General features: G+C 37.5%; 1 protein-coding gene across 2 annotated transcripts in view; it reads left to right on the top strand.

The window, feature by feature from the left end:
• The window catches only part of LOC107594524 (potassium voltage-gated channel subfamily D member 3-like), a 107,357-nt gene extending 94,925 nt beyond the window's left edge, over positions 1–12,432 (top strand). The window contains exons 4-8 of one of the 2 annotated variants that reach the window (XM_016284606.1): positions 4,185–4,283; positions 6,207–6,239; positions 6,348–6,440; positions 9,115–9,359; positions 10,703–12,432. In XM_016284606.1, coding sequence (XP_016140092.1) covers positions 4,185–4,283; positions 6,207–6,239; positions 6,348–6,440; positions 9,115–9,359; positions 10,703–10,907 — 675 coding nt within the window. In that variant the 3' untranslated portion in view covers positions 10,908–12,432. The remainder of the gene's footprint in view (positions 1–4,184; positions 4,284–6,206; positions 6,240–6,347; positions 6,441–9,114; positions 9,360–10,702) is intronic. The other variant, XM_016284607.1, reaches the window with a different exon arrangement.
• Positions 12,433–12,810: the final 378 nt, after the last annotated feature.

The raw sequence follows: 12,810 nt of genomic DNA, 5'->3' as shown, positions 1-12,810 counted from the left end.
CATGAATTTAAGCGACAACCATGTCTGTGACTGTATAGGGTACAGGTCGACAAGCACTGACTTCTCACTCACTGTGGATATTTTCTCCGCACTGCTGCCTGTTGTTTAAGAGAACAGTGCGATGAAGAAAGCGCCTCTCAGCACCTCTCCACACCATTCCAGAAAACTACACACACCAGGGCAGCTTATTAATAACTAATGCAAATCTGCACAGCCAGAAAGCTAAAAAGAACAGACCGTTTCTTAGACATCACACAATTCTTTCATGACTGATCACTCAATGATCTCATTATGCTCAAACTCTCATGGTTGATCCAAAGGTCTGAGTTTTGTTCAAAGTTAGTTCAGGAATCATAGTTTTGATCAAAGTTGATCCAGTAATTTGGGTTGATTTATTAGTCCTGAGAACAGTGTTAGCTGTGTTACTTTACTGCATGTTAATGACTTGTTCATTATAAATTCAGCACTTGCTTTACATACACACAAAGCAAATATGAACAAGATCTGGTTTCAAGATTTGTTTTAACAGCAGTATATAGTGGTGAATGTTAAGGCAAGGTTTTTCCACTCTTAATATTAAGCTTTGATTGATATGTAACTTGTCACGCTACGTTTGTGCTATGGACATGACCGATACCTCAAATCACGCAGCTTGTTAAGGAGAAGTGCTCTTGCTTCTAAGCCATCATAAAACAGATTTTTTTTTAAATAATTCAATCACAGACTTACACTAAAAAAGGAACCCAAGCCATATCTGTAGCCAACACCCTAGCAACCACTTAACGACATAAATAATCTAAACACCTTACCAAGCACATGGCAACCCTCTCACAATGCAATTTTCCTCAAAATTATATTTTCTTCAACGTTGTATTTACAGCACTGACATCTAACGCTTATCTGCTCTTTGTTGTGGACTGAACTGCATAGAGCAAACACTGAAAGTTCATAGAAGGATTTTGTTTAATTGACATTAAAAATGCACTTAAGTTTCCTGAGCTTCCATTTCTTTTCATTTCCATATTCTTGTTTCATGGCTGTAAACTACAGTAAAGCAAAAGGAAGTAGGTACTATGTACGTCATTGAACTGACTCGCAGATTCACTGATTTGTTCAGGCCCTGCAGTTGTATAATTATATTGTAGTTCCAGGTATCATTTTAGTCATTTTAAAATTAAACTAAAGCGATATACCATGTTTTCACATACACTGTTAAGTTACCTTTTACAGCTCATCAGGGGCCTCGTGTATAAAACTTTACATAGAGATTTTCTCAGAACATGAGTTTTGCTATTTAGAACACAATTTAAAGCAGAATTGTCATAGGCTAAGCAATCCTCGCTGTGATTAAAACATTATCAAATCACATGCTAGGGCTGCACGATTAATCGAATGCGATTGTCATGCGCGTTTTGTTAGTAAAGGTGGTTCTATAATCAGCAGTAAATCATCATCATGTGCTTTCAGATGGAGCAGCATTTACTACACAAAGCAGCAGTTCACTGACAAGTTACGCAAAAAAATGCAGACGATTTTATTGCGCGATTATGAAATCGAAGAAATCGTTCGCGTAGATCAGTTGTGGTGGGTGAGCCGATGACCTAACGGTGGACAAGAGGTTGTGTTATTCACAACATACTGTGACTATAGGTGTGCAAAACACTGTTAATCTCCCCCTGAGTGTTTTTCTGTTATACCCATGGAGCTGATCTCCAGCATTTAGCTGAGCTATTAACAGTCCTGGCCATGAACACTTACCACCTGTGTGTGAAGTTGACAAGCTCCATGAACAAGAAAATCAAGCTGGTCCTATTACACACCTGACAGGGGACCACACAAAAGCTTCTTTGTGTATGAGAGAATGAAAACACAGCTAAACCAGATTATTAAAACACAAATACTCCCCTGCAGGAAAGACGAAAATACATTTTGTCTCGTTCTCCAGTAAAACTGTCCAGACATCCTTGGACAGGGATAGTCCACCCAAAAATAAAAATGCTGTCATCATTTTGTCCTGCATAATTTAGCTTCAAATCATTTTTATTTATTTTGATATTTTTACTAATTATTCTTGCCTGGCAAATGATAACAAGATTCCTTTTTTTATTATTTTAATAATTTTTTTTCTTGCTTTATGCATAAACATTGCTAAATTTTGTTAGATTTATTTTAAAGGGATAGTTCACCCGAAAATGAATATTACCCCATGATTTATTCACCCTCAAGCCATCCTAGGTGTGTATGAACGTCTTCTTTCAGATGAATAAAATCGGAGTTATATTTAAAAATATCATGGCTCTTCCAAGCTTTATAATGGCAGTGAATGGTGGTCGAGACTTTGAAGCAAAATAAAGTGTCCATCCATCATAAAAAGTGCTCCTCGTGGCTCCATGGGGGTAAATAAAGGCCTTTTGAAGCGAAGCAATGAGTTTCTGTAAGAAAAATATCCATATTTAAAACTTTATGAACCATAATCTCTAGCTTCCGCTAACTGTTGTACTCGTGTTCACGAGAGAGTGGTGTTCCAGCGGATGACGTGGGACGTAGGATTAGCATAAGCTCCGGTGAGAATATGCTAGTCTCGCGAGAACCAAGTTTTGTTTACAGCAAAGGAAAACCAGTCTCCTCTTGGCTTATATCAAAATCCTCCTACATTTTTCTTTACAAATCCTCATTTTGTACTTCTAATTCATGACCGGTGTTTTGTTTTGCTCTCTCCTCTGCGCTTCAGCCTTTGTCACTTCTCACCGGAGCTTACGCTACGCTTACATCCTACATCATCCGCTGGAATGCCCATCTCTCGTGAACATGCGTATGACAGTGAGTGGAAGCAAGAGATGGTTTGTAAAGTTTACAGTTTATAAAGTTTTAAATATGGATATTTTTCTTACACAAACACATCACTTCACTTCAGAAGTCCTTTATTAACCCCCTGTAGCTGTGTGGAGCACTTTTTATGATGGATGGATGCACTTTATTTTGCTTCAAAATCTCAACCACCATTCACTGCCATTATAAAGCTTGGATGAGCCAAGACATTTATATAACTCTGATTGTATTTGTCTGAAAGGAGAAAGTCATATACAGCTAGAATGGCTTGTAGGTGAGTAAATCATGGGGTAATTTTCATTTTTGGGTGAACTATCCCTTTAAAAAAATATATATTAAAGATATATTAATTAAATTAATTACATAATATATATATTATACTTTTATATTATCCTGCATAATTTGGCTTGGAATATTTGGAATATTACAATGGCAAAAAAAAAAAAACATGAAGGAGCGGCACTAACCATTGGGACCAGAACAAATTGGAGACTTATATAGGCTCTTTTAACTTAAGCTAGCAACACTCAAGAAACCAACCATATATAGCAAGTGCAAAGCAATGCACTGAAAACCACTCAAAACACCTTTGTGACCACATAGCAACACCCTGACAACCACCCAAGACACCCTAACACGTTCACTAAAAAATATAAATCTAGTGTATACATAATGTTTATTAATGCTTTGCCAAAGTAAACCCTTTTTATCATGTCAATAAAGCTTCTTACATCTTAAGGGATCTGAAACGAGAGAGAGGATCAGTTTTCTATGAGATGACGAGAGAATGAGAGCACAAATCAGATCATTTGATGCCTCTGGATCTAAGAAGATTAAAATACTCTCATTCATTGTAAATATTAAAATTTGATGTTCCACAGAGGATTTGACTGCTGGTTTCCACCCATCATCCATGCTGTGCCTATGAAATGGCACAGACTGAGGGAATGTGAACCGCTGCTCTATCATTTATCATTACACAGCTGTGCTAACCGTGATTCAGCATTACACAAGACGTTTACTGTAATTAACCATTACACAGCTGCGTTTCTCTAAATTACCATTCTTTTATTCTTTGTAGAGCAAGCGAGCAATCGCTTTCTTCTCCCCTGATCTTTGCACATTTTCACTGCATGGCTGGTAGTTCAGACTGGTTCAATAGTTTTTTGAAGCCACTTGCATTTTTCATCATCTCATGACGGACTGCAATCTATGTGAAAATTCATTTTGTTTCTTAAAGTACTTTGATCTGAATTGCTCTTTCAACAGGGATCATATTGAAACTTAGACCTTTGTGATGGAAAAGCACTGGTAGACTGAGTTGTAACTTCCTTTGTGTATGTATGTGTTGACAGAAAGCCAGACTAGCCCGAATGAGAATTTCCAAGGGTGGCAGCTCTAGCGCCTTCCCGCATAGCAAACGAAATGGACTCAACCAATCACTAGAGCTAACGGTAAGAAACACACACACACTCACACATGTTGTTTCATAAATACAAACACACACACACACATTGATACTCATTTTTTCCATATTTTGTTTCAGTTTGACTTCTGGTGGCTTCTTTTTTATTTGCCATACATTATGCGTGGTTTTCAACAAGAACTCCTGCAGCGTAAAAAAAATATATAAAAAAAGATAAGTGTCAGGTTGTTTTGCTTTAAAAGTGTTTAAGGCTAGAGATTCACATGGGGTGATCCAATTCTCAGCACTTAAGAGCGATTATGAGATTTTTGTGTTTGCATATTTGCACAAACATCAGCTCAATTAACTCAATGACATCTAATTCATCAGGACAGAGTGATGAACTGATGTGAAAAGGTTTTAATGTGTTGCTAAACAACCTCATCAGTGAGTAGGCTGTGAGCAAATTTGTGTGAACGGGAGATCTGGTCTTTATTACGGCGGTTGTTTAAAGCTGTCCAACTCCTATAAAATGCCTTCCTGGAAAAAAGAAACCTGCCATTTTCTGAATGCGTCAAATGCGTTTGAGGAAAGAGGAACATGCTGAGAGTGAACAGAGAGTACAGAGACAGATTGCAGGTCACTCCAAAGACAGCTAACTAGTTTCACAGAACGTCCTCAGAGAGGTCCAGAGAGTGGAGCAGACGGGAACCTGACAAAATTGAGCTTCATTCTGGAGCCTAAGAGACCTTCAGCCTGTCATAACAGCGTGAAAATATGTACTTAATACTGAATATTAATTTAAATTTATATAAAATACACTTAATACTGGATATAATTAAAAAAACATAACTCCAAACTTTTATATGGTAATGTATATTTTAATACTAAATAATAAATAATTTCTATTTACATTTGCATTCGGCAGATGGTTTTATCCAATTTATCCAACAACAAATGAGACACCTAGTATAAACAAATGAATTAATTCAATTAATATTAATGCTAAAATAGATACAGATCATATTTCTGTCTAGTCTACTGAGGTTGGATCAGATCAAGGGAACTAAAAGTAAAAAATTTGGGAAAGGGCAAAAATTATTAATTGCAAAATTTCTACTTTTTGTTTTTACACACATCCATCATTGGGTTGTCCGAGACTTCAAATATAAAGACAGTAAAGTCAAAATCAACAGAAAAAAAGGAGGGTTAAAAATACACATTAGGTGTTTTTCTACTCCAAAAATCAGATCTTTGAGGGTGAATCACACAAGAACACTTAAAATAGTGGTTATGTACTTAACTGTCATGAAAATAATGTCACAATGGAAAAATTTGTAACGGTCCTAAAAAATAAGCTTCATTTTCTTGATGAAAAGTATTCTTATAATATGCAGTCCTTTAATTTTGGAGTAAATTTGAGGTTTCTTAATGCGATTCACCCAAGAATGGTCTGGCTTTGCATCAAACTGAAGAAGCTGCTTCTAGGTTAGCCTGTCTGAATAGCTGATAAATACCTCGCAGATCACATGCAAGCATGCAGTCTGCTCAGAATAAGAGAACTCATGGTATGTTACTGTAAGACGCCTAATTTTGCTCTCTCTTCATTTCTATCAATATCTTTCTTTTTCCTTCTGTCTCTCTCTCATCCCACACATCACTCACTGACTCACTTATGTTATTTTGGTGCTCGTGTCGCATTTGCGAGCACAAGCTCCCTGGCAAAAGCTTTACAATAAAAGAGACAGATATGTGGAGTTTTAGTAACCGTACCAATGGATTTGTGAAACAGAAAAGTGGAATCACTCTGATTCGCCCAATCCTCTGAGGCCCCTCGTCCTTCCTTTCTCTCAAGCTGTGTTTATTTAAAGTTATGGATGATATATTGTGCTGCTCTGATATGGATGAAGTTCCTTCCAAAAGCAGTAAACCACTCTCCATGTCTCTCCCTCCCACTCTTACACAACTGCAGCTCCCCTATTACAAGATGAAACTTTCACCACAGGTACTGAGCCAAACAACACACACTCTGTCCCTCTCTCCACTTCATTATTCCTGCATGAAATGTGGTGATTCCTTAAAAATTATGTGAATTTTGTGTGTGTTTCTGCAGGGCTCCTTAGAGGAGGACCAGCAACTGAAGAAGACCACATCTCTGCTGGAGAGTCAACATCACCATCTTCTGCACTGCCTGGAGAAGACCACGGTCAGTCAGAAGTAGTGGTGGCTTCTTTTGAAACACTACAACATGAAACTTTACGAATCTTTTGTTTCGAACGAGTGGTTCAGAATGTGTCTCAAACTCGCCAAATCACGTTTTTTGAACAAACATTTCAAAATTCTGAGGCTTCATGCTAGATGGCCTTGATTTAACTGATCTCGGGTCAGTTTTATAATGTAGATATTTTTTATTATTATTTTAATGAATTTTATTACTTACACATGGATAATTCAAAAAGAAGAAAGATAGTTTATTGATTCCTATTGCCCTAGTTTGCCAAGCCTTGCCTAATGACAAGCAAAACAAGCACTTCAATAAAAGAACACAAATTTTACAGAACCTTCATATTTAATGGCATTTAATTATTTGTAGATTACATGAATAGATTACACTTTCATGAAAACATTAGCAATTGGCTTGTAAAATGTGTAATTATACATGTTTGGGCTGAGTTCTGAGTTTGTTTGTTTTTTCATTGCATTTACAACGTTTCTTTACCAGCAGAAGCCGCCAAACTGTCAATCATTCATGCTTGAAAAGTGAATAATTTTTCGAAGCAGCTGGTTTCGAAAAAAGCTTTGTTTCTCCCATCAATAGTAAGAAGCTTTCTATCGCTCTCAAGTTAAAATCAGCGTAAAATACAGCCTACTCTAATGTGTTAAAGAACTTGTTAATGGCTTTCCAGCCACGTGCAAAGAGCGGCGTGACGTGATGCACCAAAACACAGCGTAAAGCACATAACAAGTTACCTTGTATTTTCATGACATCCGCGATGCTTCTCCAGTCGCCATCATTTTCGCCATCCGAACTTAAGGGATTTGTCTCCTCCATGTTTTGGGTATTCTATAGTCTTTGTTTAAAGGGGTCATATGATGCTATTTTAAAGATCATTATTTTGTGTATTTGGTGTAACAGAATATGTTGACATGCTTTAATGTTCAAAAAAAACATAATTTTTCAAATACTGTACATTATTGTAGGTCCTCTATGCCCCGCCTCTCTCAAACACGTCGGTTTTCAACAAAGCCCCCTCCTTTGACATCAGTCAAAGCCTGAAAGGGTCGCGTGACAGACACAGTGATGATGCAGTACACAAGCCGCGGTTAAGACAGCTGACGTGCTATTATATCTGACAGACAATTCACGCTCCTGTGATGTGACCAGGGGCGTGTCTACGTGGTGGCCAGGGGTGGCACCGGCCCCCCCTGAAATTGAAATTTGGCTGGCCACCCCAGGTGCCCCCCCTACAAAATGTCTTGCCATAGGCTTGTTTTTAGTAAATTTCTAATTTTATGCGGTTTCTATAATGTGATCTTAATGACAATGTCGACAGCGCATAATGTTACGCGATCCATGTGCACGAGGATGAATCTCTCCACTCCCAAGCGGATTTCTTTCACTCACACAAAACTGGATGTGTGCTTTTAACATACATCGTTCCGCAAACACAATTAGCATTATGCTAATATTTCCACATATTGACGTAGATATGTGGGGGCGTGTTAGAACGAGCCGTTTTAGGTAGGTGTGGCTGACTCTTAACTTTTATAAAGAATATCTCTTTGGATTTGAGACTGTAGTCTTTGCAACTTTACAGATCTTCTTTATGCACCAAGAGCTTGTAACACTCCAAAGAGAAAGGAAAACTTGAAATCGCATCATATGACCCCTTTAACATACACGAGTAGCGTTATTTCGGTCCAATTATATTTCGGTGTGGGCGGGGCTATGCGACGCCGCAGAAGTGACGTACAAGCTGCATACAAATAAATAAATACCTTTATTAAAACCTTTCGATGATTGTTATGATAATCCAACAATAATTAATCCAAGCATCATACATTGAAAAAGAAACAACAAAAATACATTTACAAATAATGTTTAAAAAAAAAAAGAAACATGTAAATGCAAACTATAACAAATTGATTAGGGATTAAGTATGTTAGAGATTACTCTTCTTTTTTTTTTTAGTTGCTTTAAGGTTTAAAATAAAATATTCACATTTTAAAAGCCACAAAACTTAGAGCAACTTTAACAAATGTAAATTAAAAAAAAAAGAAAACATGTCAATTAAATGTAATTTATTATCAAAAATTTTTTACACAAACTTCACAACTGATATTTAAAAGCAGGTATAGGACATACAAAATGTAGATGTTGCTCTATGCTTTATAACACCAAGTCTAAAAAAAAAGCTTGAGGAAGTTTAAGGAAAAGTTTGTTTTAATAGTCTTTCATCAAAGTGTAATAACTTTCTCTGTCTCTGCAATGCCCTTTCTTAGCAGTGATGTAATCAAGGCGTGGACATGAAAAAATAATATTAACCAATAATATCATAGTTTCACTCTTTGCCAATTCAATCAAATCAAGTCCCACCCTACAATAACCACTGAATATTCTCTTTAGAGTGCATTTAATGCATCCAAAAACTAATCTTGTGTAACACAACTGAGAAACTGATTTGATTCTGATTTGTTCTCATTTGTTATACATTACTGAAGTAAAAATGCACCAATGCTGTTTCATATTCTCTTTTATATTTAAAGGTTAATATGCATGTAAAGGCTTTGAAGTAAAGGGAATTAAAAGAAAAAAGCGTATAAGAGTAAATAAAACACCAGAAACCAATAATCTCAAGGAAAAAATCGTTGTGTTTCAGAATCATGAGTTTGTGGACGAGCGGCTGTATGAACAGGGGTACCTGCAGACAGCACTACAGAACTTCCCATCGCAGAGTCCATCTCTCTCCAGCGAAGAGGGCATCACAGGCACCTGCTGCTCTCGGAGAACCAAGAAGAACATCCAGCCTCTCAGTGCCACACACACACACTCACACACGCACAACCTGCAGGAGCTCAGCGCCTTACACATCCAGTGTGGGGAACAGCATCCACTAAACACCAGGTTAGCTCTCATTTTTCATACACAAGGGTTGATTTTTTTATTAGAGCTAAAAGACTTTAACTTTTTCATATTATCCACCTGATTTTATTTTATTATTATATATTTTTTTTTTACATTAGATCAGGTGCAGTCGTTTGTACCTTTAACGTGCAAGGCTTCCGGTGTCATCGGCTTCCAGCTAATTTACGTCCTCTGAGGGGTTGCATCTTCTCTTCTCAGGTGTTCTGGATCCAGACTGAAGCTTGTGTAAATCCTAGTTACATCCCGTGGCAAAAGACAGAGAAACAAATACAAACATAATTAGCGTAGCTGCTGTTCCAACCAAGCAAAAATGATTTGTTTAACCCAAACTAATGAATAATAATGTGCATTTGATTAGATATAACTGCTGTAAAAGATTATGACTGCAGTAAAAGATTATGAGATGCATTATTTGAATGCTTGGCCAAAGAGATGTGTCTTTAATCTAGATTTAAACAGAGAGAGTGTGTCTGAACCCCGAACGGTATCAGGAAGGCTATTCCAGAGTTTGGGAGCCAAATGCGAAAAAGCTCTACCTCCTTTAGTGGACTTTGATATCCTAGGTACTACCAAAAGTCCATAAACAGAAGTCTCACTCATTCACAGAAAATAGCTTACTTCTGCATTGCAAGGTGAATGTGAAGGTCACATGACAGCGGTTATAAAAAAAATTAATAACCATGCCTTCATCATTTTGCTACTTCTTAAATGCTGTTTAATATATAGTTTTAATTGTTTACCCTTGTCACAGACCCAGACTTTCGATCTTAAACTATGAAAATCCATCATAAAAAATATGAATTACTAAATTAAAAAAACTATGACAATCTAAACAAAGTGTAAAATAGACATACGCCATTTTACCATAAACCATTTTAATATCTTTATTAGGGCCCCAAACAAAGAAAAAAAGTAGGGTCAATCTCAACAGAAGGTGAGAGTTATAATGTAAATATTGCATGTAAACTGCATATTTGGTGCATCATTTCCAATCAAGATAATTTCTATCAAATAAAGCAAAAATGTGTATGTATTAGTATGTTTATGATATATGAAATGCTATATTTGAAATGAACCATAGCAAATCAAAGGAATCTGCCATTTTATTAACATTTTAAAATGTGTAACTTTCACCCACAGATATTTTCAAACAAAATACATTTAAAAAAAAAATACAGATGTGAAAATGACATTTGTTGGTTCAGTATAAAATAAGTGATACATGCATGTCCACTGGACATTTAATGAACAGTAGACAAATTAAACAAGTGAGAGTATGAAAAGTGTTTTAAGACCTCGGTCTCTTTCTGTCTCTGTCTCAGTCGTTCCAGTCTCAATCTGATGTCGGATGAATCAGGGAGTCTGAACTGCAAGAGCAGTGGACTGGTTACCACGGCAATCATCAGTATCCCAACCCCTCCCTCGAACAACTCTCGAGCCAGTCCCAACGCTCCGCCCCCTCCAAACCCAGACGCTCCACCTCTTCCGAACCCTGGCACTGATGTGGTGAAAATCTCTGCGCTGTAGGAGAAAGCAGAACTCAGGAAGAGAAACTGATGAGTAGCCTGCCCCCTAGTAGGAGAAGGAGTGCACTGAATCAGACTCCGTGAAAGAAATAGATCAACAACGATGCGTCTGTGTAAATGAGAGAGAAGGCGAAAGCAACAGCAGGACGACCATGAGTATTCGATCACTCTCCATCAGGACTGATAAAGATGAGGGTGTCACTGCAGTGTCACTGTGCATTAAACCTTTCGTCTTCTTTTTCCTCTTAGTTTTCCGTTGGGTCATACTGTTTTTTTAAATCGTCAGAAAGATTAATATTTGACTAGAGATGGAGGCAAGAGGTCAAGCATTTGTTTTTATCCGTGAATCTTGTTTGTTTAATATCAGTCCATGAATCTGTTCCAACATTGCAGACAGCCTCGGCTTTCTTTATCCCAATTAAGTTATATTTTGATCTAGAATAATTCCTAAAGGATAAGAGAAAATCTGCTTTAGGTCAGAGGGAGACAGTATTTCTTAGACTGTGCTTAGTTTTTATTTTTGGAATATGTATGATTGGTCAGAATTAGGTCTAACTTAAATGTTTTTGCCCCGCGTGTATGTATATGTGTATGTGTGTGTGAGAGAATTACTGAATCATCCCTCAAACTCTCAGCCTCTCACACAATTCGTGCCTCTCAGGGGGAGGAGAGTTTCCGTCTTCTTTAAGCCACTGTCTCTCCCTAAGTCCAAAACCTTGAGCCGACTTTGTAACGTTAGTTGTGGCCTATCAGACATTACTATGTAATATAGAGAAAAAAAGAGAGAGAGAGAAACATGAAAGTGTTTTTAAAAAACTCTGTGACTACAAGCACAAGGCGTCGCTGAGATTTTGTGATTACAATGTGTATCAAGCCTTGGTTTAACTGTGAATATTGTTGATAGAATATTTTGTAATATTTAGCCATTGTTTGGCAAAACCAGAGCAGCTGCCTACCCTGCCCCCTTTTCGTCTGCCCTGCCGTTTTCTGTCTGCCCCGCCCCTTTCTCTGTCTACTGCTGGCCTGCTTCCTGTAGTTGTTCTGATCGAAGTGTTATTGTCATTATCGCTCAACTGGTATTTAAAACTGTCTAGTTTGCGTAAAACTACATGGGTAGGAAACTTTTGATGTTTGTGTTTTTTTCATTAACAGTGAATGTTTTTGTTAACTAGATTTCCAGTCATATGTTGCTGTTAGAGGAGAAACTGTCAACCGTACAAATCAATTAGAGATATTCTCCATCTCTTTTCTCTCCCTCTAAACTCCCTACTTTTCTGTCTTTGCCTTTATTTGTCAGCCATGTTCATGAGAACGGCATTGCCAATGAGAGAATTTGTACTCGTTAGTGGAAAGTCCGTTTCGTCCGTGTCGTTTACAATTCACTGTCCTCAAAACTGCCAGCAATCAACCGCATGATCCCCTGAGTTCCACCTTTTGTACCATAACCCCCATCCCAGGACTCTAAACCCCACCCATCTCCTTAAAGGGTTAGTTCACCCAAAAATGAAAATTCTGTCATTAATTACTCACCCTCATGTCGTTTCAAACCCGTAAGACCTTCGTTCATCTTCGGAACACAAATTAAGATATTTTTGATGGAATCTGAGAGCTCTCTGACCCTGCATAGACAGCAATACAACTGAAATGTTCCCAAGTCCAGAAACGTAGCAAGGAGATCTGTGAAATAATCCATGTGACATCAGGGGTTCAACCGTAATTTTACGAAGCTACGAGAATCATTTTTGTGCGCAATAGAAAAAAATAACGACTTTATTCAACAATTCATAAACAGCGTATGCCGTTCTGTGTCAGCTGCGTCACGCCCGATATGCTGTTTTCATTCAGATCAAATCACAACAACGTAGGAAACAGATCCGGCGTGATGCAGCTGACACAGAACAGCA

The sequence above is a fragment of the Sinocyclocheilus grahami genome, unplaced genomic scaffold (assembly GCF_001515645.1).
Source record: "Sinocyclocheilus grahami isolate Dianchi unplaced genomic scaffold, SAMN03320097.WGS_v1.1 scaffold185.1, whole genome shotgun sequence".
In the NCBI taxonomy this organism is placed as follows: Eukaryota; Metazoa; Chordata; class Actinopteri; order Cypriniformes; family Cyprinidae; genus Sinocyclocheilus; species Sinocyclocheilus grahami.
Note: the sequence above shows the minus strand (reverse complement) of the source record. Positions and strands in the feature narration are given on the sequence as shown.